The sequence below is a fragment of the Heloderma suspectum genome, chromosome 16, assembly GCF_057233095.1.
Source record: "Heloderma suspectum isolate Gila_16-S chromosome 16, 16-S_ref, whole genome shotgun sequence".
In the NCBI taxonomy this organism is placed as follows: domain Eukaryota; kingdom Metazoa; phylum Chordata; class Lepidosauria; order Squamata; family Helodermatidae; genus Heloderma; species Heloderma suspectum.
In genome coordinates this window covers 12,929,600-12,956,383 of record NC_139473.1, presented here as the reverse complement: position 1 = coordinate 12,956,383, position 26,784 = coordinate 12,929,600, and the positions used below count along the sequence as shown (strand labels likewise).

Sequence of the window (26,784 nt, the reverse complement as noted above, 5' to 3'; positions counted from 1 at the left end):
ATAGTGAACATTCTTGTTATTTGTGGAATCTGCCTGTCAAGAGCTTTCCAATGAAGTGTGTTTAATGAAAATTGGCGAACGGGAAGACAGTCAAAAAGGAATGACCAACTAAGTCCAGACTTTGAATTATAGTGAACATCATTGTTGTTTGTGGAATCTGCCTGTCAAGAGCTTTCCAATGAAGTGTGTTTAATGAAAATTGGCCAACAGGAAGACAGTCAAAAAGGAATGACCAACTAACTACAGACTTTGAATTACATATATAAGATTATTTCCATTTCAAATAAAGCTGTGGAAAGGATTGGAAAGCATGGGAGAGGCTCTGGAGGTTGACGATGTCATGTAAAGGACCCACAAACATCTGTGAGTAACCAATCTCTATTGCACAATAAAAGCCCAGTGTAGAGAAGCCCAGAGAGCAGCACAGGAGAGGAATGTCCCTTACCTCTGCTTACTGGTTTGGGCATTGCAAGTGGGGGGATTGCGAACACCAGAATACAGGCCGACAGCCTGCACCTACCAGATCTGTCAAGATCTACTTTCATTCTGCATCAGATGCCTGCAAAGCAAGAGACAGTGCCTCTTAAGCAGGAGTACTAACACAGTAAGGGGAAAGTTCGAAAGAGGAACGGAAAATGGAGAAATAGAAGAACAGTAGAGTACTTATTACTACAGTGTGATACTTTGGAAAGCCTCCAGCTGCCCTAGACTCTAGCACTTCTGCCCCTAACAACAAGCCATTATGTCTGTGTTTGCAGACCCTCCTGGACAGCTTTGGGATCTGCCACCTGAAAGGAATCAAGAGGGTACCTGCAGCCATGATTTTAACTAGAGCTGTGCACAAATGGCCTCTTGACATTCTCCACCTTCCTTGTGGGCAGAGAAGTTTGGGAGACAATTGACTGAATTTCTCCAGCAGGAGGAGAAATTCTCAGCCATTTCTCCCAGCTAGGGCTTCCCATTGGCAGGGCTTGTAGCACAGCTTCTTTCTTTTTTGGTCAGGGTTTTGGGGGTTTTCATGCTTCAACAACATCAATGTCCTGGCAGACCAGCCCCCAATTTGCATCCACTGCAATGCAGGTGGGGGAGCATTGTGTCTGCCTCCAGGGATGATGTGGGGCTGGTCCTCTGCCAAAATCTGTCCTCCAATTTCCTGAAAGCCTCTCTCTCCCCATGAAAAAGGCTTCCATTGTTCTGCCTCATTCAGGATGTTTTATAATTTATTTCTGTGGTGTTCTTGAGCTTCCCTCATCACAGCCAGCCTCCCGGGCTGCCTGCACGTCCTGATCTGAAAATGCCCCATGGGAGGAATTACCTCATGGTGCTTTAAACTGGCTTTAATTGAAGTGTGGGAAGCTGAGGAGGCTACAGGCGGCCGGAGAGATGGTTGTACAATGAAAAACAGGACACTTGTGCTCACTCCTTGGCCACCTCCCAAGTAAGAGAAGCCCATGAAATCCAAGCCCAACCCATGAGAATTTCTCCAAAAATTTCTTCAACATTGAACTTCTTTTTGAAAGCAATTTCTTTTCCATCAAATGGAATGTTCAAAAAAAAATGCAGGTGTGTGTGTGTGTGTGTGTGTGTGTGTGTGTGTGTGGAGGGGGAGGCAGTGTGGTGTCCAGCTCCAGGAATGAGGTGGAGTTAGTGCTTTGCCAAAATCTGTCCCCCAACTTCCAGAAAGTTTTCTTCCCCCGTGAGAGGGGCTTCCAGTGTTCTGCCTCCTTCTCAGGACAGCCTATAATGTATCCTGGATTTCTTTTGGTGAAGGGACAGTCAGAAAACACTTTCCAGCCCCCAAACTCCTTTTCCGTTGCCTTTGTTTCCCTATAAAGTGTGGCTTATGCACTGAAATTATTTGGTGGCAGGTCTAAGTTGCTTCTCAGCAAGGATACTGAAGACCTTTAATTTTAAGTGCTGCTATGGTCAGGATTCTAGTGAACCGAGGCAAGGCTATGATAAATTAGTGCTCCTAGGCAGTGCAATAAATTCCTTGCAACTGAATACTGATTTCCCTCTAGCTGCCACATAGATAAAAATGGCCTTTTTAGAACTATCCCATTGCAGAACACAAGAGGATCACCATGGTTACGTAGAAGAGTTACCAGTGCCTGCCTGTCTGAAAGACATTAAGCTAGGTAACCATAGCAAGAGCTAAGCCATGAAACTGAGAGGTGACTCAAGTCCCCCGCCACTGACTTGCAGAAATATCTGCTCACATATGAAACATCTGCAATTCGGATATAAGAGAGATTTTCTCTCTCTCTTTTTTTTTCCCTTCTGGGAATGACAGATGACATTAAAAAGACATAATGCTTGTCATCTGTTTCTTGCTTTGGTGTATTTGGATTGACATTTTCTGCTTTCTAACACCCCAACTGACTTAGACTATTTTTTTTTCACAGTTAAAATGGGAGAAGATATATTGTACTTGTTCTGTTGCCCCTAGATTTGGTATGAAGATTTACCAAGCACTTAAGGGAACCCTGAGCCCATGGCTTTTGCGGTACGCAGGAATCAGGAATGTACAGAACACTCCATTCCTAGTTCATGTCAATGTCACTCGTGTTCACTCATAAATGTCTTCCATCTACAATGCTTTAAAAATGCATGAAAATTTGCGTTTATATTTGGACACATTTCCCCCTAAAATATACATGTATGTATGCAGTCTCCCCAATATATAAATGTCTGTATACGATATTCCTTAACACATACACACACACACACACACACACACACACACACTACTTGAGTTGGGAACAGCATTGCAAAATTCAGAGAGGAAGAACTGTGTTCCATTCCACATATTAGCCTGCGAAGTGCACATTAGGTTGCTTCACTTAAACATACAACCAAATGAAATTGTCCTCCATCCCTAATGGTAGGTAGTAGGCCTCTTCTGGAAGTTAGTTGGAAGCAGTGGAAGTACTGATGATGCCGGAGTGTGCAATCCTTAAACTCAGATCATGCATTTTGGTAGGTCATGATACTTGCCTCAAACAGGAGGTGAGCATTACAACCTCCCAAGTACTTCTCAGGCTCGTCGTTTGATCCATCCCATTCCCCTCCCACCCAGAAGTCTCCAACCCCACTCCCTCTGACCCCCAACTTACCTTGCTGCTGCTGCAGTGACAGGTGGGAGATTTTTAAGAACATAAGAAGAGCCATGGGTCCATCTAGTCCAGCATTCTGTTCACACAGTGGGAAACCCACAAGCAGGACATGAGAGCAACATCACCCTCCTGGCCATGTTCCCCAGCAAGTGGCATGCATAGGCATACTGCCGCTGATACTGGAGGTAGCTTAGAGGCATCAGGACTAGTAGCCATTGATATAGCCTTCTCCTCCATGAATTTACCTAACCCCCTTTGAAAGCCATCCAAGTTGGTGGCCATCACTACTTCCTGTGGTAGCGAATTCCATAGTTTGACTCTGCGCTGTGTGAAGAAGTCCTTCCTTTGACCTGTCCTGAATCTCCCACCAGTTTCATGAGATGACCCCAGGTTCTAGTATTACGAGAGACAGAGAAAAATGTCTCCTCATCCACATTCTCCACACCATGCATAATTCTGTAGACCTCTGTCATGTCTCCCCTTACCCTCCTTTTCCCCAAGCTACACAATCCCAGCTGTTGTAACCTTCCATCCTAGGGGAGATGCTCCAGCCCCTTCATCATTTTAGTTGCCATTTTCTGCACAGGTTCCAGCTCTACAGTATCCTTCTTTGTTTTCTCCCCATTGCTCCCCGCCCCCAGTGCTTAGTCCTCTATGTGCATAGGCTTGCACATGAGCTGAATGTCTACAAAATCAGGATTCCAGCTAGCACAGAGGTCTAACACATGGACAATTCTCCTATTGGGACAGCTAAGCCCAATGCTAGCATGCCAGGGACAAGGAAGTCATGCAGTGTTGGGGGCAAGCCCCCCAGCCCCTTTGCCTCTGTGGAGCCCATTCAGATGATTAACACATAAAGAGGCTTTAGGAACTGGTTATATTTAGGCTACAGAAAAGAAATTTGAGGCGGGGGGTATGATAGCACTCTTTACTATCTCAGTTAGAATAACACAAGAACATAGGAAGCTGCCTTTTATCGAGTCTGGGCAAAGGGCTGAATGTGTCTGATCTCGTCTGATCTTGGAAGCTAAGCAGGTTCAGCCCTGGTTAGTACTTGGATGGGAGACTGCCTAGGAATCAGGCTTCCTGATTGGAGCCTGCTTGGAGCAGGGGGTTGGGCTTGATGGTCTTGTAGGTCCCTTCCAACCCTACGATTCTATGATTCTGTGAGTCAGACCATGAGCATCTCTACACCATCCTAAAATCCTGCATTTAGAATGAGGCTTTCTGCTTCTGTTTTAAATGCAGGTTCACGACGACTCCCTTCTTCATGCACTTCCTTTCGCCCCTCCCCTTTCCCCCTCCTTCTCTCCATATCTGAATCTTCCATATCTTTCAATGATCTCGCTCCTCTTCTTGCCGCTTCGACTCTTTTCACAGAGGGAACTCAAGCGGAACACAATGGGATAATTCGATAGCTCATTCTCTGTGATCTATTTAAAGATAGAACAAAGCGCATTTAGTGCAGAAGATGCCCTGGAGGTTCACGGCATCATCTACAGAGTGCGCAAAGTTCCATGAGAGAGCCATCTCAATCGTAGGATAAAAGCTCCAAGTGAAGAAAGCTCATGGGTCCATCTAGCCCCATATTGCCAATACTGACTGGCAGTGGCTCTCCGGGATTTTCAGGCAGGAATTTTTCCAGGCCTACCTGGAGACACCGAAGATTGGAACTGGGACTTTCCGCATACAAAGCAGGTGATCTACTCCCGAGAAGAAGGCAAAGCCTTGTTCTCTGCTGCCCTGAAGGCAGGATGAGATCTAGTGGGCTCAAGTTACAGGAGGGTAGGTTTTGGCTGAACATTAGGAGAACTGTCTTGACAGTGATTACCTGGGGCCTCTCCCAGGATGCTCTTGTTCTGGATGCTCTTGCTCTGGATTTCCTCCATTGAATAGGGAGTTGGATTACATTTCTTACAAGGTTCTTTCCAACTCTGTGATTCTATAATTCTAGTGAACATGTGATCTGGCTAGTGCGCACACCTTTAGGGATGCACGGTTGAATTAAAAACAGTGTCAGTCAGGGTCCTTCTCAGCTCCACGATTATCCTTCACAATTTCCGCTCGCAACAATTCACCTGGCAGCTGCACAGCATCTGAGACTTCCGTGGTTTCAAAGTACAGACCAAATATATCTTTGTAAACAGACCTTGGATGGGATGTGCATCGAAGCAATGTGCACTGAAGAGTGAAATCCAAAAAAGCTACCAAATCCTAAAAAAGCTACCAAAAAAGCTACCATATTTTGTCTTTGGGTTTCATTCAGGGCTACAGAAAGTCCCAGCTGGGGCACGCTCAAGCACTTATACAGATGTTATAAGCCCAGCAGACTGGAAGAAATGTTTTTACATCCTCGGTTGGCCAACTAACTTTACTTGAACATCAATACACCAAAACATAGGAGTTGCAACAACTCACTGTTCAATGTTGGGCCAGGGGAGAACCATTGCATTCTGGGCATTGTAATATTTGAGGCATAAGAACTGCATGATAAGCAAAATAAAGACAAGCAAACATTCCCACAATTGCTCCTGGAATGTAGTCTGGGGAGACAGGACTGTACTTGCTTAAGCCTGTGAGACAAACTGGAGATTCTTACTGTCCTGTCTAACTTCAAGTTGATATGCTGCTATCAGTGCTTCTTTATGCCATTAATTCATTGGATTCAGCATTGCAAGATGTGATGATAGCACCTGGCTGAGATGGCTTCAAAAGGGAATAAAAAGATTCCTCGTGGCAACTGCTTTCAGAGTAGACAGTACTGGGCTAGATGGTCCAAAGGTCTGACTCTGTATAAGGCACCTCTCTGTATGAGCATAAATGATTGGAACCAGACCTCTTGAAATCCCCCATACTATTCCTTGGCAGAGAAACTGGAGGGATGATTTCACCGCCTTTTTCCAGGAGGAGAAATTCTCCAATAGTTTATCAGGGGTGAAGCTCAGTGACAGAAGCAGTTTCTTTTCTTTTTTTCTGCTGCAGCAACAATTTTGTTTGCAGCCCATTCACCATTTTGCCTCTACTGAAATATCCTAGACCTGGTATCATCCCAGGTCATTGTGGAGAGGGGAAGAATGGTGGCTGCCATAAAATAAGGTGATGAATATTCAGGGGAAAGTCTGCAAAGTGGCTTTCTTTTTCTAGGGGTAAGAAAAAAAGTAACATCTCGGAAATTTCACAGGAAAAAAAAGTCTTCTGAGAAATTTTAGCTCAACTCTAACTGGGACACCTTCCCTGCAAGGAAAGGCTGTGGTCTTTTTAATTTAGAACAACAACGACAACAACAACAACAACAACACAGTGACATTGTAGAAGCTTATAAAATATTGCATGTCACAGAGAAAGTGCAGACAACTTTTCCTCGTGCTCTCATGATACCAGAACTCAATGATATTGGCAGTAAATTCAGGACTAAGAAAAGAAAATACATCTTCACACAACACATAGTCAATGTATGGAATGTATCTTTAAGACTTAGTGATAACCAGTAGCTAAGATGGTGTTAGAAGGAGACTATGCAAATTAATGGAAGTAGGTCTATGGGAAGCTGTTAGCTACAACAGCTAAATGGAACCTCCATAGCTAGAGGCAATGTTCCGCTAAATAAAAGTTGCTAAGGATAGACAAAGGGGTGGAAGGTTGCTTGCCTTTATGAACCTGCCCATCCCTAAACATCAGACCATGGGACTGCTGGCAATCTTCATCAGACTGGTGGGCACAAGAGACAGGGCTTTCTGGTGGTGGCCCAATCACTTTGGGACTCCCTTTCATGGGGAGGGTGTGTATCCTTATGAAGGAACAGAACCGCCTTCCAGTTTTGTAGATAGTTTGATTTGGGTATTATGGAGTTACAGTTTTTTTCTGTAGACATTGGTCAGTGTAAAATCCAAATGGTTAAAAGTTCAGTTAACATTTAACTAAGTCTCAGTGCCACCATGTCTAATAGCATGGGGGAGAACTGGAGGTTTCAGCAGATGGTCAGCCAGATAAAGAGCTGAAAAGGGCTTTGTTTACATTTTGAAGCACTGAGAAGTCTGAAGGAAGGGTAGGTTATGGTTTTGCCAGAGGCTTGAGCTTTGCAACAAACTTTCAAGAAGTTTCATCTGTGCAAAAAGCTCAGCAGAAGGACTTTAGGGTAGGTGTGGGCCCTCTTGACTGGTCAGAGTTGTGGATTAATCCGTTTGGATTGATAAGGTTGGTCATGTTGTAGACATGCTGGGAGGGTCTAATTTTGGGAATACTGAAGAGCCTTGCTAGCCAGGAAGACATAAAACAGGAGAAGACGATGAAATAACTGATACGTTGGATCTCTGTCTAGAGGAATGCATTCTGAAACAATTAAGGTGATCTGAAAATATATCTTTGTCAGGCTGAATCTACACAGAGCAGTTATATCATTATCATAACTACTGATGCCCATTGGTGTCATGTGTACCAATAGTTATGATAACGGTATAACTGCTATGTGTAGATTCAGCCTCAGGGTAAACCAGAGAAAGGACCCAGCTCAGTTGTAGAACACATCCTTTGCATGTAGAAGGTCCCAGGTACAATCTGGGGCAACTCTAAATAGGGTAGTAAAGAATCCTGCCTGAAACCCTGGGGGGCCACTGCCAGTCAGTGACGATAATACTGGAGTAGATGGACCAACGACCTGACTCATAGTATGAGGCACATTCCTTGTGCAGTCGTTCAGTCGTGTCCGACTCTTCGTGACCCCGTGGACCATAGCACGCCAGGCCTTCCTGTCCTGCGCTCTCTCCCGGAGTGTGCTCAAGTCCATATTCATTGCATCAGTGATGCTATCCAGCCATCTCATCCTCTGCCATCCCCTTCTCCTTTTGCCTTCAGTCTTTCCCAGCATCAGGGTCTTTTCCAGAGAGTTTTCTCTTCGCATTAGGTGGCCAAAATATTTGAGCTTCAGCTTCAGTATCTGTCCTTCCAATGAGCACTCAGCGTTGATTTCCTTCAGGATAGACTGATTTGACCTCCTTGCAGTCCAGGGGACTCGTAAGAGTCTTCTCCAGCACCACAGTTCGAAAGCATCAATTCTTCGGCGCTCAGCCTTCCTTATAGTCCAGCTCTCACAGCCATACATTACTACTGGGAAAACCATAGCTTTGATTAGACGGACCTTTGTTGGCAAGGTGATGTCTCTGCTTCTTACTATGCTGTCTAGGTTGGCCATAGCTTTCCTCCCAAGGAGCAAGCGTCTTTTAATTTCATGGCTACAGTCACCGTCTGCGGCGATCTTGGAGCCCAAGAAAGTAAAATCTGTCACTGCTTCCATTTCTTCCCCTTCTATATGCCAGGAAGTGATAGGGCCAGATGCCATGATCTTCGTTTTTGTAATGTTGAGTTTCAAACCAGCTTTTGCACTCACCTCTTTCACCCTCAACAAGGGGCTCTTTAGATCCTCTTCACTTTCTGCAATTAGGGTGGTATCGTCTGCATATCGGAGGTTGTTGATAATTCTCCCAGCAATCTTAATTCCGACCTCTGATTCATCCAACCCAGCATTTCTCATGATGTACTCTGCATATAAGTTAAATAAGCAGGGTGACAATATGCAGCCTTGTTGTACTCCTTTCCCAATTTTGAACCACTCGGTTGTTCCATGTCTGGTTCTTACTGTTGTTTCTTGACCCTCGTATAGGTTTCTCAGGATACAGGTAAGGTGGTCTGGTACTCCCATCACTTTCAGAATTTGCCACAGTTTGTTGTAATCCACACAATCAAAGGCTTTAGCGTAGTCAATGAAGCAGAAATAGACGTTTTTCTGGAATTCTCTTGCTTTCTCCATGATGCAGCGAATGTTGGCGATTTGATCTCTAGTTCCTCTGCCTCTTTGAAACCCAGCTTGTACTTCCGGTAGTTCTCGGTTCGCATACTGCTGAAGCCTAGCTTGTAGGATTTTGAGCATCACCTTGCTGGCATGTGAAATGAGCGCAATTGTGCGGTAGTTTGAACACTCTTTGGCATTGCCCTTCTTTGGAATTGGAATGTAAACTGACCTTTTCCAGTCTTGCGGCCATTGTTGAATGTTCCAAATTTGTTGGCATATTGAATGCAGCACTTTAACAGCAGCATCTTTTAGGATTTTAAATAGCTCAGCTGGAATACCGTCATCTCCACTAGCTTTGTTGTTACTAATGCTTCCTAAGGCCCACTTGACTTCACTCTCTAGGATGTCCGGCTCAAGTTCAGTGACCGCACTATCATGGTTATCAGGGGCATTAAGATCTCTCCTGTAGAGTTCTTCTGTGTATTCTTTCCACCTCTTCTTAATCTCATCTGCTTCTGTTAGGTCCCTGCCTTCTTTGTCCTTTATCATGCCCGTCTTTGCACAAAACGTTGCCTTGAGATCTCCGATTTTCTTGAAGAGGTCTCTAGTCTTTCCCATTCTGTTGTTTTCCTCGATTTCTTTGCATTGTTCATTTAAGAAGGCCTTCTTGTCTCTCCTTGCTATTCTCTGGAACTCTGCATTCAGTTGGATGTATCTTCCCTTTTCTCCCTTGCTTTTCGCTTCCCTTCTTTCCTCAACTACTTGTAAAGCCTCATCAGACAGCCACTTGGCTTTCTTGCATTTCTTTTTCTTTGGCATGGATTTCGTTGCTGCCTCCTGAACAATGTTACGGACCTCCGTCCATAGTTCCTCAGGCACTCTGTCTATCAGGTCTAATCCCTGAAATCTATTCCTCACCTCCACTGTATATTCATAAGGGATATGATTGAGGTCATACCTGAATGTTTAGTGGTTTCCCCTACATTCTTCAATTTAAGCCAACATTTTGCAACAAGAAGCTATTGATCTGAGCCACAGTCAGCTCCAGGTCTTGTTTTTACTGACTGTATAGAGCTTCTCCATCTTTGGCTGCAAAGGACATAATCAATCTGATTTCGATATTGACCATCTGGTGATGTCCATGTGTAGAGTCGCCTCTTGTGCTGTTGGAAAAGAGTGTTTGCTATGATCAGCGTGTTCTCTTGGCAAAACTCTATTAGCCTTTGTCCTGCTTCATTTTGTACACCAAGGCCATGCCAGCCTGTTATCCCGGTGATTTCTTGACTTCCTACTTTAGCATTCCAATCCCCTATGATGAAGAGGACATCTTTTTTTGGTGTTAGTTCTAGAAGGTGTTGTAGGTCTTCATAGAACCGATCAACCTCAGCTTCTTCAGCATCAGTGGTTGGGGCATAGACTTGAATTACTGTGATGTTGAATGGTGTGCCTTGGATTCGTATTGAGATCATTCTATCATTTTTAAGATTGTGCCCCAGTACTGCTTTTCCCACCCTTTTGTTGACTATGAGTGCTACTCCATTTCTTCTAAGGGATTCTTGCCCACAATAGTAGATACGATGGTCACCTGAATTAAATTCACCCATGCCTGTCCATTTGAGTTCGCTGATTCCCAAGATGTCAATGTTCAATCTTGCCATCTCATGTTTGACCACCTCCAACTTACCTTGATTCATTGATCTGACATTCCAGGTTCCTAAACAATATTGTTCTTTACAGCATCGGATTTTCTTTTCACCACCAGACACATCCACAGCTGAGTGTCCTTTCGGCTTTGGCCCAGCCGCTTCACTCTTTCTGGCGCTACTTGGAAATACCCTCTGCTCTTCCCCAGTAGTATATTGGACACCTTCCGACCTGAGGGGCTCATCTTCCGGCGTCATCTCTTTTAGCCTTGTCATACATTCCATGGGGTTTTCTTGGCAAGAATACTGGAGTGGGTTGCCATTTCCTTCTCCAGTGGACCACATTTTGTCAGAACTCTCTGCCATGACCTGTCCATCTTGGGTGGCCCTGCATGGCATAGCTTGTGGCTTCACTGAGTTACGCAAGCCCCTTCGCCACAACAAGGCAGTGATCCATGAAGGCACATTCCTATGTTCTTACAAAAAAAGACTTAGCCCAGCATTGCATTGATACTGGAATGAATGAATGACCCTATTTGGTCTCTACCTTAGAGCTAATGGAAAGGTATTGGAAGATACGGGAAAGAGGTGGAAGAGGAGGAGGTCTAAAAATTGGGAGCAATCAAATCTTCAGTAAGTGCTGAAGCACCTCCTACAGTGTTAGTGTGAATTCTTTTCACCTGTCTTCACTGTAGATGATGTAGGACAGATACCTTGTGCCTGAACTAATGTTTTCAGGAAGGGAGTCCAAGGAACTGAGGAAAACAATGGTGATAAAAGAAATGATTGACCTTATTGAAGAACTGAAAGCTAATAATAAACTGGGCCCAGATGGTATTCATCCTAGAGTTCTTAAAGAACTCAAATGTGAAACTGCTGATCTTCTAACAGAGATATGTCACACATTTCTAAGATCAGCCTCTGTGCCAGCAGATAAGAGAATGGCCAAAGTAATGTCATTTTTAAAACAAAAACAGATCCAGGGGAGATCTTGGGAATTGCAGGCTGGTTTGCTTAATACAGGGGAGCGTGACTCCTGTGTTAAGGGGCTGCAGGCCTAATCCACTCTGTGCTGGGCACCAATCTGTACTGCAAAGGTTTGAGAACCCCCTGAAGGCCCCTCTCCCTTCTCCTCTATGGATATGCCTAACCCCCTTTTAAGGCCATCAAAATTGGGGCCATCACTACATGATGTAGTGGTGAATTCCACAGTTTAAATATGCACTGTGTAAAGAAGTCCTTCCTTTTGTCCATCCTGACTCTCCCATCAGTGAGCTTCATGGGTTGACCCCAAGTTCCAGTACTATGAGAAAGGGAGAAAAATGTCACCCTATCCACTTTCTTTATTGTTGTTGGCCTTGCTGTTGTTAGCAATATGCTCCTCAATATGTTTTTTGTTGTTGTTGCATCTCTTATTGTCTGTTTGCCCTTCCTTTGTGCATCTATTTGTTCCTATTTGCTTTCATTTGGGTAAGACTTTCATTTTCTGAAGGACAACTTCTTTTCTCTAATAGCTTTCTTGGCACTGCTCGATAACCATGCTGGTGACCTCTTGGACTCAGTGCTGCCTTTCCTGACCTGTGCTATGCATTCTAGCTGAGCTTCTATTATGGTATTTTTGAGTAGCCACAAAGCATATTGAAAAGTTTGAGTAAGGGGGGGGGGTGTTAATTGCTGCTTGTAGTCTTGTAGAATCCTCTTTGCTGAAAAATGGCTGGGGAAAGCAAAGCCCTTCCCCACCAAGGATCTTTGGGACACAGGGGCTTGGCAGAGGGCTTTACCCCTTCCAGCCAGTTTTCAGCAGTACAGCTTCTTCTCACTTCACACGAATGAATGGAGAAATTGTTCCATTCACTTACATAGGCATGGAGAAAAAGAGAGAGAAGAGTGAGTGAGTGAGTGAGTGAGATGAGCCAGAGGGAGGGAGGGAGAGATACAGAGAGAAAGAGGGAAGGAAGGAAGGAAGGAAGGAAGGAAGGAAGGAAGGAAGGAAGGAAGGTCAGAGAGAGAGAGAGGGAGAGAGGAAGAAAGAAGCCAGAGAGAGAGAGAGAGAGAGAGGGAGGAAGGGGGAGATATGAGCCAGAGAAAAGCCTCAGAGACAAAGATGAGCCAGAGATAAAGAGCCAGAGAAAGAGAGAGAAGCCAGAATGAGAAGCACACACACTATAGGATCTGTTATTTTTTGGCGCTGATATTTTTGCTGTTCGTTGTGTTTTGTTAAAACTCACACTAAAAGATGAAAACAAAGCAAAATCCAAACTAATAAAAGCTGCCAAGGTTTTAGTGATTCCACCTCCTTACAGTAGCCAATTTGTGGTGGTACCCAGGGCAATTTCTGAAAATGCCATGTGTGCTCACAAAAGTTGGGGACCCCTGTGTTAGTTCACACAGGTGTGAGCGCACAAGAGAGATTTCATTCTGTATTGAGGGAGTCTCATCTCTGAGGCAATCACACATGTTCCATGAGAAGCTGGAAAGTAGTTCATAAAAAGCAGAGAGATACGCAGCATACTCATATTTCCATGGTAACCATCTCATTGCTATTCTGGTGGCTGCTGCAAGGAAAGGAGGTCTGCCAAAGCAGAGAGGAAATGATGCAGAGTCTTACAAATTTAAACACCTTTCAGGGGTAAAGACATAATACATACAAATGCATATAACTGAGCCTTGAGGCAGTTTTTATCATTGTTTTTTTTTTAACAAGTGGGACTCCAACAAAACTGTTGCAGCACAAAGTGTTCCTGTGCAGTGTCCCTGAGGGCCATGCCCTCTTCTAAAATGCTCCATTCCATTTCCCCCACCCCCCATTCATCTGTCCCACCCCCAATAGTCAGCCAGTATTCTGTGCCCATTGAACATGCTTGACGTTGGGTTGGGCTTATTTGCTGGGGGTCCCTCCTTACATATTTCCCTCTACATTTTTTTTGTACTTCTACAAAACTCAGGGTGCCCTTAAGTCTGTTCAAACCTCCCTCTTGTGTGTGGTACCATTTTAGCTACCTTTTTCTCCCCTTTTCATTATTTTGAGGGTTCTTTTTAATATAGAATCATAGGATCATATAAGAGGGTTGGAAGGGGCCTATAAGACCATCTAGTCCAACCTCCTGTTCAATGCAGAAATCTAAGTCAAAGCATCCGTGACAGATGGCTGTCCAGCTTCATCTTGAATGCCTCCAGTGTGGGAGAGCCCACTACCTCCGTAGGCAATTGGTTCTATTGTCATATTGCTCTAATGGTCAGGAGGTTTTTCCTGATGTTTAGCCAGAATCTGGCTTCTGGTAACTTGAGCCCATGATTCCATGTCCTGTACTCTGGGATCCATATGTCAAAGTTCCCTTTATGACCTGGACCCCCTGAACAACTCCTTAAGGATCTCATGTCTCCTTAAGAGTCCCACCTTCCTTCTTTTGAACTTCCCCATCCCAGTAACGTGTGGTTTCAGCTACAGGCATGGAGTGACTGACATTCTAGACACAGGATTTAACCACAGCTGTTTACTTGTAGATTTAAAGCAAACAAATTACAACTAAAGGTATGTACACCATAGAGCTGAGTGATACAAAAGGCATTAAAAGAAAATAAATTTGCAAAGCGCAAATTCCTTTACCCTCGCTATACTTAGTCTTCTCTAGGCAGCTTCTTCCTGCTTACTCTTCAGACTCTGCTCTCACTTCAGGATCTCTCTCTCTCTCGCTCTGGCTGCAGCCTTGTCTTTTTCTCTTACTGGCTCTCTCCCGCTCTTTATATACCCTCATCCCTCAAAACTGAACTGCTTCAAACTTGAAGAAATGAAACTTAGGTGGAGAAATGAAACTGGCACTTATTTGGAGAAATGAAACTACTCCTCTCAGGGTTACCCCCTTCCAACAGAAAACTCCAGGCCTCCAAGCCTGACCTTTCTTTTCCTCTTTGCCTCTGTAGGCCTCAAAACTTCACATTATAGCAATGAATACATATGGAATGCATGTATATGAAGATACATCTTACTAGCAATTATACATAGGCTTCAACAAAGTGGACCAGACATCCACAAAAGTTTCCACTTGAAGGTGGCATCTCTATGCCATCCATTCAGATATTGAAAGTGTTATAAGGTCCTCAATCGATTGCATTATAGGAGGTGAGCATTTATCCTTACAATGTTGTAAAATTAGTCTTTTAGCTGTCAAGAGGGTGCGGAGAATCCATTCATGCTGACTGTTCATTAATTTCCATGAAGCAGATGAATAATTTTAATAGGCCCCTTCCAACCCTATGATTCTATGAATTTTAAAGTGTGTGAACATCAGCATATATTAAAGACTGTTCCAGTACAAAATTTATCTGTGGAATAACCTCCCTCCCCCAAAAGAAGCAGCTGTTGGACATTGACACAAGACATGTTTAAAAGAAGCAGTTGCTGTATTGCACCACCAGTGATTAGCTGAGTTAGACAATCCCTTATTAAAGTGGCATTGTGGTGTCCAATAAACATGAAACAAAAGTATCTGTGGAATAAGAGACAGCCTAAGTTCCATAGATGTGATGGGTATAGCTGCCAAGGTGGTGATCCCCCGATTAGGCAAATGGGACAATCCAGTTCCCTATTCCATTCTTGCTTAAAACCCTGAATTTCATATTTATTCACCAATAACAAATATTCATAGACATGGATTGTGGGATGCTTTGACCAGCCTCAGTAAGCGCTTTGAGTAATGACGGAGACTCTGATGCTATAAAAGTGGCTGGCCCAAACCATACTAACAGATGCTGCCATTTCAAGGATTGCCATTCAGCTATAGGTGACAAGTCATATTTGGTAGACAGCATAGAAAATGACAAAAATTCATCATCTGCACCCACCAGTTGATCCAAAGTTTTTTTAAAAAAGGGGGGGGAGCTTTATCTGTCCATGTCCAGCATAGAAACTTTTCTTTTCTCATGAAAATGTCATTTTATTTCAGAACAAGGTTAACAAAATAAAGGCAACAAGAAGAAGAACGTACATAATAATCAATCAAGAAACAAGGGAATTCACTAATTAGAAATCTTAGTCTGTAACAGACATGCTTATGGAGCATCTACAATAAAATGACTTAAGTAAGAGCTCAATATCTAATGAAAGTAAAAATACAAGTTCTACAACGTATACAAGGAGCGTGCATAGGTCTATGTAGGGATGTATGAAAGTCACTTACCTTTCCGCGGATTATGTTGATGGTGGGGGCGAGGCGTTCCATCCCTCCACCCGGAATCCTGGCCGGCCAGCTCCGCTCCACAGGGATTCTGCAGAGCCGCCGGCCGGTTCCGCCAGCAGCTGGACATCCGGCCACTGGCTAGCAGGGACGCAAATGGCGGTGGCTGTAGCCACCGCCGTTTGCGTCCCTGCAGTCAGCCGTGATAGGCTACGTAAATGTTTACGTAGTCTATCACGTCTGACTTAAAAAAAACAAAACAAAACATGCGTACGCAAATGCTACGCTATTTGCGTTCCCCTTATTTTCACCATCTTAGTCTACGTAAATCTTGACGTAGACTAAGACGTGCCAAAATAAGGAACGCAAATGGCAGCAGCCGTGGCCGCCGCCATTTGCGTACGCGTGTTTTGTTTCATTTTTTTTAAGTCAGATGTTATGTGTTTACGTAGCCTTTCATGAGTTTTTTTTTTAAACCTAGCCGTGATAGGCTATGTAAATCTTTACGTAGCCTATCACGTCTTTTTTTTTTTTTTAACTGGAAATGGCGGCGGAGGCGGCCGGTCAGAAGACCGGCCACCGCCGCCCGGAAGATCCACCTCAGGTAAGTCTCGTCCCGGGGGGGGGGGGGCAGGCCGTTCTGCCACCGATTTCGGGGGGCCGAATGCACTGGCATTCGGCCTCCCCGAGATCCGTGGTGGAATTCTCTGACATCCCTAGGTCTATGACATTTTGTGTGTTGGTGTGTATTAATCAGAAAAAAAATACAGATCACTTTATTGGAACTTTATCAAAAGTTTGACGTGCCTCAATGTAGGAAATGAATTTCAACCATGGTGCTATAATATATTGGAGCCAGTGTAGTGTAGTGGTGAGAGTGACGGACTGGGAGCCGGGAGATCCAGGTTCTAGTCCCCACTTGGCCATGGAAGCTTACTGGGTGACTTTGGGCCAGTCACAGACTCTCAGCCCAACCTACCTCACAGGGTTGTTGTTGTGAGGATACAATGGTGAGGAGGAGGATAATGTAAGCCGCCTTGAGTTCCTTGCAAGAGGGAGAAAGGCGGGGTATAAATGCAATAAATAAATAAATAATTAAATAAATATCATTCCTCACATTAGGATTCTTTGTTTGCTGTACTTGCTAAGTTTATGTATACTCCCAAATTCTATTAATCCACTTCTCTTTAGTTGGTTGCTTTGGGGACTTCCAGTTACATGCTATACAGAACTTTGCAGCTGTAAACAATTGCTTAAAATGGTCTCTATGCAGAAACATTTTAAAACCAATTTTTAGATCTGGATTTCCCCATAAAGTTAGCATGAGAAAATTTAGCACAAGAAAATGGATCGACGTATAACTGACATGATATTATATGACATGCACTGTAGAAACTGTGGGAGCATCCCTATGCATTCTTGTATGCTAGAAACTAAGGCTACCCAATTAGAGAGAGGGACTAGACAAGAAGGTTCCAAAACTGGGCAAGGCAAAAGATCTGAAGTAGACAGGAAATACCAAAATTCAGTATTTCAGCAGATAAGCCCAAAGACATCAGGCAAGATCTGGAAAATCAAATCCATATTCTTTAAATGGAAGTTGCATCCTTTTCAAAGATAATCTTGATGGAGATGAACTCCCACAAAATTTATGAAACAAACCATTGATATTCTGAAAATATTTGCTAGGGATAGATAAGGGAATCCCACATATAACATAACTAATATGAGGTATAGCATTCATTTTAAGTGTATTTACCTTTCCTCACAAACTCAGTATTAACATAATCCCCAGAAATCTCATTAATCAATTTATTCAAATTAAGTTTAATCATTTGAGATATATCTCTGGGAATAAGTATTCCAAGATAATTAATAACATCCACGCACCATAAATATTGCTAATATATTATGAGATCTAGAATCTCCAATTGGTATCAGTTTGGATTTTGACCAATTAATTGAACAACCAGACAGATTACCAAATGTATTAATGAGCTGCATCAATGCTGGGACAGATGACTGGAGTTCAGAAATAAGCAATAAAAAATAATGAGCATAAAGAATAATTTAAATGCTGAATAATCATGCACAAATACATGAACACTACTGTTCTGTTTAACAGCATAAGCCAAAGGTTCCAAACATAAATAAAATATCAAAGGAGAAAATAGACATCCCTGTCTGGTTCCTCTCTCAAGTGGGGGAAAAAAAAATCTGGAAAGAACCCCATTAGTCATAACTGTAACTCTTGGAAATTAATGTAAAATTCTAACCCACTTCAAAAATTCTAAAGGAAAGCCAAATTTAGTCAAAGTAGCAAAAATAAATTGCCAATAAATTTTAACAACGGCTTTTTCAGTGTCTAAAGAGACAATGGTGGCCTATCGCTATTTAAAGTTATTAGATCTACAGCTAATCTGAGATTGTCACCTCCCTCTCTATGTTTGATAAATCCCACCTGATCGGTTTCAACCAATACTGCAATAATGTCTTGAACTCTATCAGATAAAATAGCAGTTAATATTTTAATATCTATATTACTTAATGAAATAGGCAAAAAAAAAAATAGCACGAGTATGATCTTTGCTGAGCTTAGGGATCACAGTGATATAAGTAAACTTCTGTAAAGCGCCGAGAGAACTTTGGCTATGGGGTGGTATAGAAATGCAATAAATAAATAAATAAATAAGTGTCATTTAACGAAGACGGGAGCGTGAGATTCAAAAATATGGTTATAAGGATGATGTAGTATTAGAACTAACAGGTTGGAAGACGTTTCATACCATTCAATTGGAAACCCATCCAGGCTGCATACAAATCCATGCTAAGGGAATGCCACTATTAGTAGATAAGATTAAAGACCACCTTTGGGAAAAGAGAATCTGAGGCAGGGAAATGGTGGTTGCTTTCAAATATGGGTAACACAGGGGACTGGCCAACGAGATCACATAAACCAGTACTCTTCCAGCTGCACTGGCTGCCAGTCCAAATCTGAACCTGGTTCAAAGTGCTGGTATTAACATTCAAAGCCCTTAACGGCTTGGGGCCTGGTTACCTGAAGGATCATCTCCTCCCATATGTGCCTGCCCGGACCCTGAGATCATCCTCAGTGGTCCTTCTCCGTGGGCCCCGCCAAAGGAAGTGAGGCGGGTGGCTACCAGGAAGAGGGCCTTTTCTGTTGTGGCACCCTGGCTGTGAAACGAGCTCCCTAGAGAGCTTCGCCTGGCACCTACATTGAACTCCTTTCGGCACCAGGCAAAGACTTTTTTTTATGTTCCCAACATTTTAACTTCCTAATCTTTTAGCTCTGGTGTTTTAAGTCTGTATTATAACTCTCTGCACTGCTGCTGAGTTTTATTCTGGTTGTACTTTTATATTTTAGTTTTAAGCTTTCATATGTTATATTGTACTCGAGGTTTCAATTTTGTGGACTGGCCAGAGAGCTTTGACTATTGGGTGGTATAGAAATTATATATGTATTGAAAACAGTTTTGGGAGAGGGGAACTTAGCATGGAGAAGCAAAAGGAGAAATAGGTAATTAAATTAACCCTTCCCCACTGCCATTTCCCAACCCCATCTTCATTAAGGGCATAATCCTATGCATGTTTAGACCGAGAAAAGGCCTACAACTCCCAGCATGACCCAGCCAGCAACAAAGTGCAATCCTATGGGGATCGGCGGCCGCCTTTGAACTCGGAGGTGACCGCCTATCCAATACAGGGTATCGGGAAGTCGCCCTTGCTGCCTTCTGAGATCCTCAGGTAGCCAGAATCAACACACAGAAAATAGGGCTCTTTTCCAAGGATTTATTTCCATTCAACCTAATGACGCTTACAGATGCTAATTGCTTGATCCTACTAGTGAGACTTAAGAGAGCTGCGTACTCGGGGGTTCTAGCTTTAGGAATCAGTTGATCTCCATTTGGAGGGGAAGGTGGGAAACCTCTGGACTTATGGGCTAGGAAGCGAGAGTCCACCCCTTTCCCGTGGGGCATCAGGGCGCTGCTGTTGCTGTCGCGCCAAGCGGGCTGAGCGCCTCCTCTCTGCGCCCGCCATCTCCCACTTGATGCTGCGCTGGCACCTAGCATCCAGAAACTGCTGTTGCTCCTCCCTTTCCCTGCCAGGGTCACTATCACTCTCAGGAATGTGTACCAGGAGGGGCTCTCCCCCCGGCTGCTACTCTGAACAGCACACGGTTTCCTTTCCCATGGTTTCTATCTCTTCTTCAGAATCAGAACTGCTTTGGGGCTCTCTGGGCTCCGATCCAACCTGACACAGTGCAGGAGAGGCGCGGAGGGGGTCGTTCCCTCTGTGCTTCTCCTGCCCTGCATTTGTGGCTAGACAGCCGATTTTGGCTGTCTAGCTGCGGGAAGGCAGAGTGGAGGAGGAGGAGATCAACTGATGACACAAAGGATGTGTCGTACTGGCATTTCTGCCTTCCCGCCCCGGAATGCCCCCCAGAACACCCCATTTTGGCCACTTCCAAGCGTGAAGCATGGGCTCCAAGGTTGGTTCCCAGAAAACCACATATCCTACGGCCATCTAACTGCTGACTGGCGGCCATACGAACGCTCTCTCCATGAACGTATTTAGAAGGGGTATATATAGGTCTATACCCAATAAAAATCCTGAATGGTGAACAGTAAAAAGGATGCAAAGAATCAAAATACAGAATTAAAATCAAATATTTAAAATCAAGTGTAGTTTTAATTGAAAATCGTCATCATCAACAACAAATAACTATTTGGCATTGAGGGCTTTTTTGTGGCACTGGAGATTTCCACAGGGGATCAATTTTTTAAGAGATTTATACATCTTGAATGGCAGTTGCTCTCTTTGCAGGGTCAACTTCATGCTACTCCCTCAGCTTTGGCAACAACATTTGTTCCATGGGGGGGGGGAACCACATTTACTATACTACACTTCATTGTCATATGATGCTTTTCTGGCGCTGTGGTTTATGCATTACGTGAAAACCCAACATGACAGCTATTGCCTGCTAAATGCCACAGATAGTATACTACTTTCTTTAATAAAACAGCACTCACATCAAGCACAGGGCACTTGGAAAACAGGGAACTAAGGAAAGCATTTGAAGGGTCAATGACAAAAAACATGTCAAGGAGGGATGGACAAATGGGTCTATTTACAGTCTGTGTCGCTTTCAGTTATATTCACTAAGTACCTTCCATCTTGTTCAACATTGCTCTGTGATTCTTTTTTTTTTTTTTTTAAATCTGAACGAAAATTCACATTTCAATATGCATTTAAAAATAGTACTTTACAATGTATTTTCTCTCAGCACATGCACTTGTAAACGTATTTTGTCTGAAAATACACATCTCTAAACATATTTGAAGGAAAATACATTCATTTTGCTTTTTATTTATTTTTATTCCTTATACTTAACTTTATGCAGAGATGCCTATGTTTGGATCCAGACTTAGTCATACTTAGAGTAAGCCCACTGGGGGGGGGGGAATGGTCATGACTAACAGAAGTCCCATTGATTTCAGTGGCTCTACTTTACTCTAACGAAGTCTGGACCTAATCTTTGATGACTGTAGAATCTTTGGTTTATTAGATTAATTGACTTGGAAAGTCAGATTCAATGTGAGCGGGGGAAACACCAACACTCAGCTGCAATAAAGAACAATCCCCCATTCAAATCAGCCTCGGACGGCCTTCTCTCTGTCCCATCAGCCAGGACAGCTAGACTGGTGGGGACGAGGGAGAGGGCCTTTTCTGTGGTGGCCCCTACTCTGTGGAATTCCCTCCCTAGGGAACTCCGTCATGCCCCCTCTTTAATGAGCTTCCACCATGCATTAAAAACGTGGTTGTTCAGGCAGGCATTTGGGGTGGGTTAGGGTATTTTAGAAAATGTTTTTTATTGTAGAATTTTATCGTTTTAAACTGTTTTATTATATGTTGTACATCGCCCAGAGTGGCTGGGTGACCAGCCAGATGGGCAATTAATAAAATAAATAAATAAATAAATAAATAAATAAATAAATCCATCTCCTCCACTCCCCATATACTTATGCACTCCAGACCACCCCACCCCATGGGTGGAGAACAGGCATACTTCAGAAAGGTGAGCTTGCAGCAAATTTTTCCCACCTCCATGACCGTGTCAGATTTCCATCACTAAGAGAGCCCAGATCCCCTATCCTATTCCTAGCAGACTTTGGAAAGTATACACCAGCAGCAGTGAATTCCCAGAGGACGAGAAGCTGAGCACAGAGAAACTGTCCCAGAGTTATTGCAAAAAGTGAGTGGCGATGACCATTGGAGCTTCCAGGAGACAATCTCCAACAGCATGGCTGCTGCTTCCACTTTTAATATTTTGCTAGGCAGTTACTCTCGGCCAGCTCACACATGTAACCAGATACCTTCCCCTCCCCTAGCTCCATGCACAGACCACAGCCATTTCCTTTATCACAGTAGATACCAGAAGTGTCATCCAGAGTCTTCCTCCCTCCCTCCCTCCCTCTCTCTGTACAGCGTGAATCGAATGGAGGCTTCTCCATGAAATCCCATTTATATCACCTGACATCACCTCCAGGGCTTTACCCAGCCTTCTCCAAACACAGAAAGCATTACAGAGCAGTAAGGACAGACAAGCCTTCTGCTTATGATGAATTTGCCCCCCTCAGAATTGACCCTGTTCATCCTCAGACAATTGCAGGGCTGAAAGAACCCATCATTGGTTCTTTCCCCGCCCCCATGTGTGCTGGTCACATGACCACGATTAACAGAATTGCCTGCGGTGCAGCACGGGTTGCTGCGTTTTCTGAAGCTGGCGTGCAATGTGGTGATGGTAGGGATGGCGGAGAATTCCGCCACCGACTCCAATGAGTCCGTGCCATGGACTCTCCCAGAGTCCATGGCAGAATGGAACACTTACATCCACCTCCCTGCAGAATCCTCTTCGGCTGGATCCTCTGGCTCCAGATTGCCAGCAATGTGGCCACCATGCTGTATCGCTGGCTGAAGGGGACTGAATGTGGATGCTGATGGCATCCAGGATGCCATTTGCGGCCCTGTTTTTTCACGCGATAGGCTATGCAAATATTTGCACAGCCTATCATGTGAATGAGAAGCAGGGACACAAAGGGCATTCGGGACGCCATTTGTGGATGTAAAGGTCTTAGTTTAAGCTAAATGCAGCCATTTACAGCTGCATTTACCTCAAACTAAGACCTTTACGGCCGCAAATGGCATCCTGGATGCCATTTGCGTCCGCCGTCAGTCCCCTTCAGCCAGTGATATGGCATGGCGGCTGTATCACTGGCGCTTCAGAGCTGGCCGGTGGCTCCATGGAATAACCACAGAGCGGAGCTGGCTGAAGAGGATTCTGAGGGGAGGAACGGATCACCTCCCCCCCGCGGGCGGATTCCCCATGGACCGGCAGGTAGGGAATCTGCCCATCCTTAGGTAATGGTGCCTTCATACCCACCACACAACCCCTACTGCAAGTCGAGGGTTGTAAGGTGGGTACAAAGCTCCCCCAATGTGCTGCACACTAGGTTCAGATGATGAGGCACCTGCATTGCATCACGGATAATTATGTAAATTGCGGTCATGGGACTGGCATGTGTGAGGGTGGGCAAAGAATCAGCAATGGGTTCTTTCACTCCCACGATTGTCCAAACCCAGTCATTGCCTTTTTCTTCATCTCCCCAATTTCCCTCCCACTGTGCCCAACAGCAGCCTGCATCCCTCTCCTTCACTCTTGGAAATGTAACAAAAAAGTGGTTTTCTCCTTCCACAAGATGAAAATACAGCTGCTGATACAGCTTGTTTGGGAAAGGTTTAAGGAAAGAAAGGAAAGAATTATTCAAGATGTTCACATCTACTCACTGAGCACAGCTTTAAAAACAAACCAGCAAGCAAGCAAGACCCCCAAAACACCTTGCCACCAACCTGCCAGAATATGCTGTCAATTGTGTTCCCTAGAAAGCCATCCCGCCCTTCCGATGACACCAGTTTTGGTCCAAGTATCGTCATGAATTCATCAAAATCAACTTGGCCATCCCCTGGAAAGAAAGACAAATGAAAGAGCTTTGAACAGCGATACTATACTGGATCTCCACAAGTCTTGGGATAGCTAACCAGAGATGAATGGATTATTTGCATAAAGCGACTTGTAAGGCAGGGGAATAAACATTTTTCATTCTACGTTTGATCATCACATTTATATCAGGGCAGTTAACATAAAATATATAATAAAACTACTGTATAAAAACAGTACACAAATTAAAATGACAGCAGGAAAAAACAATCTGAAAAAGCAATATAACAGTAAGCAAATAGAACAATGATCAGTTAAGAACGTAATAAAAACAAGTAATGAAGAAACCAACCAATTAGACAAGCCAAAGGCCTGTCTGAATAAAAGAGTATTTACCTGTTGGTGGAAGGGGGGGGGGATACAGGCCTCCCTACCAAGGGAATTTCAGATATGGTGGCCACCTGAGATTGGCCAAAAAAGAAGAAATAAATCCCCCCAAAAGAGGGCAAGAGAGGATGCATATTTGCATATGCTAATTTATACATATGGATAGGAATTTAGATATTATTAGAATAATTTAAAGAGAAATATGTATAACACATCAAGTGATAATGGAGAATACTGTGGCCAGGTGACCTGCATGCCTCAGTGAACTGTCCAGGTGCTAACTGGAAAGTGATGAATTTTATTGCTGCAAGCGGCCTTGAGAGGGCTTCTGTCTTGAAAGACGATTAAGAAATGTAATCAATCAAGCAATCAAGCAATCAATAACTGTTGATGTACTGCTTCCAAGCCCCTGCCCTCCATGCTTATAGCTCTCCATCTGGTTTCAGACTGGGTAGCTCTTCAAATAGATCAGCCTTCCCCTACCTGATGCCTCCAAGACGTTTTGGACTACAGCTACCAGGATGCCTGACCATTGGCCATTCCACCTGGGACTGATGGTGTCATGTTCCCCAGCCTCAATCCCACCTCTGATTCCAAAGAGGACTCAGTGGTGGAGGAGACTCCCTCCGTTAACCCAACCCCTGATAGGCCAGGGTCTTCTAGGCCAGAATATATGGCTCTTCTGGACTCCTCAAATGCAGAGGACACTCCTGTGTTACAGCCTTCACCACCCTCACCCTGTAGGAGCCAGCAGCTATGAAAGCAGGCAGCGGCCCTTTAAGAAAAAACTGCTTCTCTGAGGTGGTGGAGCTAACTGCAGGTCTAGAGCTGCAGGGCTTCATAAGGCTTCAGAAAGCCTTTGACTGTCCTAAGTCAACAGCTGTCCTTGACTGAGTCTCAGCTAACTCAGAGCTGCCCAAGGTCCTGAAAGACCCTGCCTCATCCAATCTTGCCTTGCTATTGAGCACACCCAACCTGACCTGACTAGATTTAACTTGACCCAACTCGACCTGATCAGACCCAGCTGGATTTGACTTTGTCCCAGGGCATCGTCTGAAGGCACATAAGGCAGCCACCTTGCTGAAGCTAAGCAGGTTTGGGTCTGGCCAGTGCTTGGAGGGGAGACCACCTGGGAACCACATGTAGCCACCTTGAGTTCCATGATGGAAGAAAGGTGGGATATAAATGTAATCAATCAAATAAATGAACTTGACATGACAGACTTGCCTTGACTCTGCTTTCTTGAACATACCCTGCCTCACTGGTTGCAGCACCTCTGGGTGCCTTGATCTGAGCTGGACAGGACAGATGGGAGTTGAAGTCCAAAATATTTGGGCGGCACTATGTTTTGGAAGGCTGAAATAGAGGATGCGTTCAAATCATCCAGTGTGGTGTAGTGGCTAGAGTATTGCACTGGGAATAGGGAGATCCAGGTTCTAGTCCCCAGTCAGACATTGAAGCTCGCTGGGTGACTTTGGGCCAGTCAGTGACTCTCAGCCCAACCCACCTCACAGGATTGTTGTTGTGAGGCAAAAATGGAGAGGAGGAGGATTATATACGTCACCTTGGATTCCTTAACAGCTGTAATTTCCTGGCATTTTGGAGGTCTAGGGAGCATGAAAAGGCCTTAACACAACACCTCAAATCATTTTGTTGTTGTTGTTTATTGAATATTTATTTATATTCAATAATATAAAGAAATTATATTATTTATAATGTAAATTTTAAATAATTTTAAATTATTAATATTATATTATAAACATTTATATCCCACCTTTTTTTCCTCTTGCAAGCAACCCAAGGCGGCTTACATTCTCCTCCTCCTCCCCATTTTATCCTCACAACAACAACCCTGTGAGGTGGGTTGGGCTGAGAGTCTGTGACTGGCCCAAAGTCACCCAGTGAGCTTCCATGGCCAAGTGGGGACTAGAACCCAGATCTCCCGACTCCCAGTCCAGTGCTCCAGCCACTACACCACCACACTGGCTCTCCTGGGTCTGATCTAGCATTTGTATTCTTGAGTCCTTAGGCTGTGCACTGTATGGGTCCTTACTGTTCATGTGCCTGCATTTACACAAATGAACACTAGAGACATGATGCATCCAGTCCCCAATCAGAATTTTAACTTTGAGACTTTTGAGGGAGGGAGCTCAACGGCGAAGAATGGCAACTCTAGCAACACATAATATTTGTTTGTTTATTTGTTGCATTTTGTATCCTGCCTTTTCTCCTCCAAGGAACTCAAGGCGGCTTACATTCTCCTCCTCCTCCTCCTCCATTTTAGCCTCACAACAACAACCCTGTGAGGTCAGTTGGGCTGCGAGTCTGTGACTGGCCGAAAGTCACCCAGTGAGCTTCCACGGCTGAGTGGGGACTAGAACCCAGATCTCCTGGCTCCCAGTCCAACGCTCTTGCCACTACACCACACTGGCTCTCATTAGGGATGGCGGAGAATTTCTCCCCAAAACTTCGGGGGGCTGAGCGCCAACGTGTTCGGCCCCCCGAACAAGTTTCAGGGAGAAATTCTCCACACACACCCCGCCCCTGCACCCCCACCCGGAACGGGACTTACCTTTGCCGAATGTCCCTCCCGGCGGCGGGTCCTTTGCGTTGCCCTTATTTTCGCCGTAGTCTACGTAAAGATTTACGTAGACTACAGTGA

At 44.2% G+C, this 26,784-nt stretch overlaps 1 protein-coding gene across 2 annotated transcripts in view; it reads right to left on the bottom strand.

The window, feature by feature from the left end:
* The window catches only part of LOC146334970 (calcium-binding protein 8), a 102,757-nt gene that overhangs the window by 6,705 nt on the left and 69,268 nt on the right, over positions 1-26,784 (bottom strand). For both annotated transcript variants that reach the window (XM_084823305.1, XM_084823306.1), the window contains exon 3: positions 23,648-23,760. In XM_084823305.1, the coding sequence (XP_084679431.1) occupies positions 23,648-23,760 (113 nt within the window). The remainder of the gene's footprint in view (positions 1-23,647; positions 23,761-26,784) is intronic.